Consider the following 7,377-nt stretch of genomic DNA (forward strand, 5'->3'; position numbering starts at 1 on the left):
GCTGCTCTGTGAATTCCCATTTGCCTTTCTTGGCTGGAAAAAGGATTAAGTTAGCAGGACAGGAAAATTAATTAGCTGCCATTTTAAGGATGTAGCTTTCGTCGCAGTCCAAAGTGTTTTGAAATGGCATTGTGTCACTCAGACCAACCTGGGGTTGATTAAAAGGCTTTTTACCTGCCGGAATATCAGATTTATTTCCGCCAGGGTTTTGCCCTTGGTGATTATGGCTTCAAGGTGGACCTCAAGGCCAAATCCAAGGAGTGTTTGGCCTTTCCTGTTAGTGCCGGCAGTGGAAAGCTGGTACCAAAGTCTTTTCTGCTTGTTTAACATTCAAAATAGCCTTGCTTTGCCCTTCCCCTCTGCAGGCAGCCTGCCAGTCTGGCACAGCATGGCTGGGACAGCAGGGAACTGCAGAGCTGCAGCTTCCCTGCATGGCTGAGGGGATTCCCACAGGGAGCCCGGGGGCAGTGCTGTGGCCCAGATGCTGTGGGGTGAGCCTCAGCCTTCCCAAATTGTCCGGTGGAAAATTGCTGCTGTTTGGTGCAGGTGGCAAAAGGGAGCAGAAACGGTGCCACTCTTGGTGGGGGGCTGTATCCAGCTGGAGGATGTCCCCACAGTAATGTCCTTGCTGAGGTGTCAGAGATGGAGAAGGGCAGATCTGCTGCAGTGTGGTGAAGTGGGAGAGAACCTGAACTATGGGAAGCAAGTGATAAAGAAGCCAAAAATCATTTTAGGGTTAGAAAGTAATTGTCATTCCTGACTTTATTCAGTGAGGGGGACTGTGTGGGTGCTCCAGAGCACCTGGAAGGGGCCATTAGCTGCCAGCTTTCCTGCGAAAGCTGTGCTCCAGCTTTGGGCAGCAGTGGGGCATGGAGCACGTGGGTCCTGGCACCAGACTGCAGCAATGGCTCCACATCTGGGACATGCAGAGGGGACACATCAGACGTGTGACCAGGAGGGATTTCCACACATGGTGCTGTAGTTCAGCTCTCACTGACCTCTAGAATAAGTGCTTCTGCCAGCTGCACTCCCATTCCAGCCTCACACAGAAGGGCTGCACGAGTGACCAATCTCTGACACAAACCATGGCCCCCATCCCCTCACCTGCAAGGGTGTAAATGACTCCTGCCCTCCTTAGCAATTCCCCACTGAGCTCTCACTGGAAGGGTTCAAAAACCCAGCAAAATTAATGCAGATTAAACCTGCTACTTCAGCAATGAATGGAAATTACCAGCACATTTTTTTTTTATTTTACTATTTAATGTAGTAGAAATATCACGGCTTGTAGCCAAAGCAATTCAAGATGTGACGGCTGTAAATGTGCATTGGGCGAGGCTGGAAACTCTCCAGTCTAATTCAAGAAACTCTTGGCTCAATTCTTGCTTTGCTTTTCAAGAAGAGAAGCTCATCTGTGAAGAACCCCATGCTGAGAGGTAAGTACGAGGTGGCTTTGGGAGCTAGTTAGGGTGCCCCTTCCCAAACCACCGGTTTTATTGGTGTTTTTCCCCTCATATTCTGTGCTGGATGCAGAAATGCAGCAGCACAGAAATCAGATGAGGGGTGAGTCTGCTGCTCTCTGTGGTGCAATCCTGATGGATGCCACAGTTGAGCAAACTCCTCCAGTGCTTTTGCTAACTTTTCAACCTCCCCCAGTGGAAAAGCAGAGCAAGGGGTGAAAAGTGATCTTGCTCAAGTCCAGGATTTTAACTATCGCCAGCCCGAGGAGCACCCTGAGTGTTTCCCCCCAGTGACTGTTGCAACACCAGCCCATGCAGGAGCTTGTCCCATGGGCTGGCAGAGGATTAGCACATGGTAGAAAAGCCTTTACTGTGGTTAAACTGAAGACAGAAGATATGTCAGCTCTGCCAGAGAGGATGACGAGGAGCCTCAAAGGCAAGCAGATCCCCAGGCTGGCAATATTTCCCCTCCTAAGTGTTTTACTCAGCTACTTGCAGCTATTTTGATCCCTGCTTCTGATCTTATCTCCCAGTAATGAACACCAGTCCAGACAGCATTTTCACACAAGAACTGCCATAGTAAAGGCAATAATTTCATGTCAGTGATGGGCAGTCCCTTTTAAATAATCCCTCACCAGAGTTTTGCTGCAGCAGACTCCAGGATGGCCAGAAATAAACAAACAAAACACTTTAATGATATCAATTTTTATTTGACATTGTGAGATCAATAAGAAAAAATAATTTGTACAGCTTTGTGATAGAACCGTTGCTGCTGCAGAGTGAAGCTACTCCTCACGAGGAGGGCCCTGCTGCAGCCACAGGATGCTCCCAGCAGTACCTGCTCTGAGCAGCAGGTGATGTTCTCCACCTCCCTGTCCCAGCAGCACCTCCCACCCCGGGCAGGACCCTGTACCCTTCCAGCAGCACAAACGGGGCTTCTCAGACGTTTTGTGTGAGTAGCTCAGCTCCAAGACCCTCTGCAAAGGGCTCAGTGCAACCACGTCTACTGCAGTGGTTACTGAGCTCCTGCTGTGCTTCTCCCTCTGCTAATTCTCTCCTCTGCCCCACAAGGTCACCTAGCCCACGTTCAGCCTCCCCTCTGTGCAGCTGCACAGCAGCCCTGTTCCCCAAGGGAACAGCTCTGTCTGCAATGGAGAGATGACCCAATACTATTTCTGAGGCCTCTGGTGCTGGCAGGAGCTGATCTGTGACACCAGCAACAGGGGGACCAGGATACTTCAGGAACTAATCCTGCAGCTCAGATACTTTCAGCTGACAGAGCAACCCTTTCTAATCAAACCCAGATGCTTAAGAGTGATTGTAGAGCAGCAGCCACGGATATTGCTTGAGCACTGGGGCACCCACTCCATAGGACGGGCAGAGCTAGAAAAAGAGGCTTCGGTTTACACAGTATTTTTGCCAAGCTTTTTGCCTTTGACAGTTCTTCTTAACAGTTTAAAAAAAATACCAAACACAACTCAACAGATGCCAGGACAAAAGGCTGAGCTTCCACTGTGCCAGTGAAACATCCTCCAGCTAGGCCAGATTCTTGCTGGCCCCACCAGCATCTCGACCTGCCCTCCCTCTGCTGCGTCGGGGAGGTGAAAAGCCAGACCAAGAGAGATTTTAGCACTGATTCAGCCCCTGAGGGGAGTTAAGAGTTTAGACATAAGTACGAGTTAAAGACAGCGTGATCAGTTCTAATACATGAAATCAAGACAGTAATCTTAAATCAACGGAGGGCTCAGCTGGAAAAATCAAGGTGGCAGAAAAGGGGTAGCTGTCCTGGATTAGTGCCAGCAAACAGAGCAAGCTGCTGGACCCTACCCCAGGATGACTCACAAAAGGGACAGTTCTTACTGATACTTAAAAATGATGATGACCTGGAGGTTGTACCTGGTGCCAACACCATGTTCAGCACGTACACAACGTTCAGCATTCCCCAGATCACAGCTGGAGAACGCGGAGTGTGGCAGATGACCTACGTGAGCTGCCTCCCCCACACAAGCACCAGTGCACAGCCACAGCCCAGCCAACCTGGGGCAACTTACACGGAATGAAGGAGGGCAATGAGGAAATAACGTGGCAGTGAAAAAACAGGAGAAAAAGAATAACCCTTCACACAACTGTAAAAAAAAATGAAAAATGAAAGCAATCTCTTTGACTTCCCCCGCCACACCGTGCTGGTGTCCCACAGGCATTCTAGGATCAGGTGCTGCCCCTTTTCCTGCTATTCAGTGATGCAGTGCACACAGCATTTCTGAGGGGGTCCACAGACTGTAGTGCAAGCAAACTGAGAAAATAAATAAACTCACACATTCCCTCCTGTCAAAGAACATTAATTGCAGGAAAAAAAACTAGCTTGCTTTTTGTTTTAACTGAAGTTAAGTTAGCTGCAACTCATTTTAATATCTGAAACTTTGAAGATGTGTTTCACAGCATAACTGTAGAATTTACACTGCATTGCCAATCCACAATTCGGTCATTCTCATTAACAGCGTACAAAGAAGGTCATTAGTTTATATATATATATATATATATATATTTATATATATATATTTTATAAAGTCTGGAAGATCAATATAAATACTGCTCCAGAAATTAAAAAAGTGTTTACATCCCCGACTTGAATATTACATCTCAGTGTCCTGGGTTATTGGTGTCATCTGTAAAAGTCTTAGCGGCGCAGAGGTTCAAGTTTTCGAAATTTCAGTGCTGAGCTGGATGACAAAGCATCTTGGTTTGAGGAAGAATTCACTGTGTCTGGGGACTGGAACAATACTCTACCACGATGATTAAATACATAAAAAGACGGATGGTTCCTTAATGTGTCAAATGTCCTTCAAAACAAATGTAAAAAGCCAAGGTTAATACTCTCTCAGAGCAGGGAGTTTAGGACAGTCAGTCTGGGGCGTATTGACTTTAGACACAGAAATACCAGTTTTCAATCCAAAAACTCTTGCTTGCTTTTAAGTTTCCTAAACTAAAACATTGAAGAAATACACAGCCAGTTGTGAAAAAGACCACAAGATGTCCACATCAAACACTTCCCCTTCCTTTCTGGAGCTCAGGGGCAGCCTGTGGATGGTGCAGACACACCACGTGCCAGCCTTTGTTCAGCTGTCACTTGTGTTAATACCCTCATGATGCTCAGCTTTCCATCCCCCTGAGAGCCTCGTGCTAAAGGCTTTAGGTGAACACTCTGAAACACAATTATGTTAATCTTTTCACTTCTCATACCCCCCTGTCATTTTGGAAATGGCCAGAGAGGCAACATCTGCCCATCCAATTTCCTGTCAGAATCACAGACTGTTCTGAGTTGGAAGAGACCCACAAGGATCACTGAGTCCAACTCTGAAGTGAACAGCTCATAAAGCAGTTGAACCTAAGACCTTGGCATGCTCTACCCAACTACCCTCTTCAAAATCTTCATCCAAAATCCCTTATTTTCTTCATGTCTTTCAGATGTCCTGCCTTGAATGCACTGTGTGAGGCTCAAGTGACTCAGGCTCTGATGAGAAGGCAAACAGAGCCAGACCCTGCAGTCTGAGGCCATGTCACGACAGCAGGTGGTGACTCCTGAGCTCTGCACATTCCACTCCTCCACCAACTCTGCACAGCAGGATTTCAGATGGGGAGAAGCAAGAAGTTTGTTTGATTTCTGCCTGTTATCTAACTCTCCCTAAAGCACTGCTGGTTTTGCAAGTGTGGCTGTTGCCCTGGGGTCACTGCCCACAGCATGCACTGAGGGACTGAGATAAAGATCAGTGATTTCAGATTGTACAGAGAAGCAGAAGAAATAAAACATACTTATTTTTGAGTTCTGAAGTGGCATCCATGTCTTTGAACTCTCCTGCAATATGTGCAATCCCATAGCAGGTGACTGCAAAGGCCAGCAGAGTCTGCAGGACTATCTGCAACAGAGGGAGCACAGTGCAACACAAACATTACTGACTGTTCTGCACATTTACCAAAAAACCTCAGCTTTCACACAGTGTCCCTTGTGCTTTCCATCCAGAGACAGCAAACAGAGGTGGGCAGCCCAGCAGTGGGGAAACTGAGGCACGGGAGAATTAAAATTCCCTCCTGTTGGCACAGCAGAACTCTGGCAGAGCTCCAGCTGTCCCAGCACAGGTCTGGGGTGCACCAACTGAAATGAGTCACACTGCAAGAGCCTGAGCCCAAACACTGGGCTCTGTGCACTCCAGGATCCAAACTCCTGCCAGGAACATGCCTGGAGCCCTGGGCCAGGCTCTCCTGGGCACCTGATCTCCTGCCCTTCTGATTAAGGAGAGAGGAAACAGATAAGTGAAGTGGAAATTTGAAGAGCAAGCAAATAAAGTAAATAAAATCCCCCTTCCTGAAGCAGGTTGTGCTGGGATCAAACAGTCACACTGGGTAAACACCTGGTGTGAGCCAGCCAGAGCCAGAGGGTGCAGGAGGTTTGTGCTGCAAAGGAGGTGGATGGATGTAAAAGCTCTCTAGGATACATTCAGGGAATCCTGGACAAGATGCTCCAGGGTGGTTCTAAAAGAGAGGGAGGTCTGGTTTCACTGGTTTCACTGGTTTCCAGCTACAACACGCTCAGGAAGTTGGGATGAAGAGTTTTTGACAGTGGCAGCCCTGATGAAAGTGCAGCTTAAAAACTACTTTACCCTTTATGCTTGCCTAGCACATTAAAAGGAAACAACTGAGAGACTTAACCCACTCCACAGTCACACCTTCCACACACCGCAAAAAACTTACATCTATGGGCAACGTCTCGTCCTCCTTTTCTGTCAACCTCATGTAAGAACGATCTACAAAACAGAAACACAGGCAGGCATCAAACACTCTGCGGACGAAAACAAACAGCCCGGGAAAGCACAAACCCCCCCGAGGACGGGCTGCCGAGACAAGTGTGAGCTGCCCTTAGTGCCGCTGTGAGGCTCCGCGGCTCCGGAGCCCGGGAGGGAGAGAGCAGGCGGGAGGGAGCAGCCAGGAGGAGCAGTAAGCCGGAGGGAGGCGGGCCGTGGGGACGGAGGCAGCGGGACGGCAGGAGCCGGGCTGAAGTCGCGACCCGGCGGGCGGCAGCTCCCCTTTCCCACCCCTTTCCCCCTCCGTTCCCGGCCGCTGCGAGCCCCGCGCTGCCCCCGGCACCGCCGCTCTCCCCGCGGCCCAAGGGCAGGGCCGCCCCCGCCGGCGGACTGGCGGCTGGGGACGGTGATGCTGCCGGCCCCCGCCCCGGCAGCTCCCCGCGGGCCGTGCAGGAGTGCCGGTGCCCCCCGCCCCGCCCTGCCCCGCGGGCCGTGACTCACGCTGCGCCGCCGAGAAGGCCGCGTGTGCCAGCGCGAACAGGCCGAGCCCCACCAGCCCCTTCCACACCGACCCCGCCGCCATATCCGCCCGCCGCCGCCGGGGCGCACGATGATGGCGTCACGGGGGGGGGGGGGGGGGCGGGGCCGGACCGCGCCCGAGGAGCGTGGGTGTGCACGGGGGCGTGGCTTGAGCTGGAGGGGGCGTGGCTTAAACAAAAAGGGGCGTGACCACGGCACCGCTTTCCCACGCGAGGCCATTGATAAATTGGGAGGGGTGAGCGGGAGTCACGGGTGGTCCTGGGGAGAACAGCCCCTTTTCCCGCCTTCGGGCCAGGCAGGGCCTATTCCAGCCGAAAACAGGGCACAGGGCCACGTGGTGCCCGAGGTAATTCCCGCTTTCCACGTGTTTAACCTCAAAGCTTTTGAGAAACCCGGTGCAAGGAAAAACGGGGCAAAGGGATGCACACAACACGTGCAGGAGGGACGCCAAACTTGGGGCAAAGCAAAGATCCAGGGTCCCACATAGCCAAGCATTCCGGGTCTTCCATGTCCCCAAGGCACAAAGGAATTCTTTGAGTACGCTTCCAACAAGTCACCTCCAAGCTGATCATTGGCGTTTATTG

At 50.8% G+C, this 7,377-nt stretch overlaps 1 protein-coding gene across 1 annotated transcript; it reads right to left on the reverse strand.

Moving 5' to 3' along the window:
• Window positions 1–2,161: 2,161 nt before the first annotated feature.
• On the reverse strand, window positions 2,162–6,849 carry LOC310923015 (ER membrane protein complex subunit 5). Its single transcript, XM_083884070.1, has 4 exons — window positions 6,755–6,849; window positions 6,204–6,256; window positions 5,268–5,371; window positions 2,162–4,297 (listed from the first exon to the last, which is right to left on the reverse strand). Exons 1-4 carry the CDS (start codon window positions 6,834–6,836, stop codon window positions 4,135–4,137), a joined length of 402 nt encoding a protein of 133 aa, XP_083740196.1. The 5' UTR covers window positions 6,837–6,849; the 3' UTR covers window positions 2,162–4,134.
• Between the last annotated feature and the right edge of the window lie 528 nt (window positions 6,850–7,377).

Source organism: Zosterops lateralis (genome assembly GCF_965231275.1).
Source record: "Zosterops lateralis genome assembly, chromosome: Z".
NCBI classification, from domain to species: domain Eukaryota; kingdom Metazoa; phylum Chordata; class Aves; order Passeriformes; family Zosteropidae; genus Zosterops; species Zosterops lateralis.

Bases quoted from the DNA above. Each gene is read 5' to 3' on its own strand.
- LOC310923015 (XM_083884070.1), bottom strand. From the start codon at position 6,836: ATGGCGGCGGGGTCGGTGTGGAAGGGGCTGGTGGGGCTCGGCCTGTTC. The intron at 6,257-6,754 runs GTGAGTCACGGC...TCTGTTTTGTAG, and splicing joins GGCCTTCTCGGCGGCGCAGC to ATCGTTCTTACATGAGGTTG. The intron at 4,298-5,267 runs GTATGTTTTATT...TTTGTTTTGAAG, and splicing joins ACTTCAGAACTCAAAAATAA to GACATTTGACACATTAAGGA.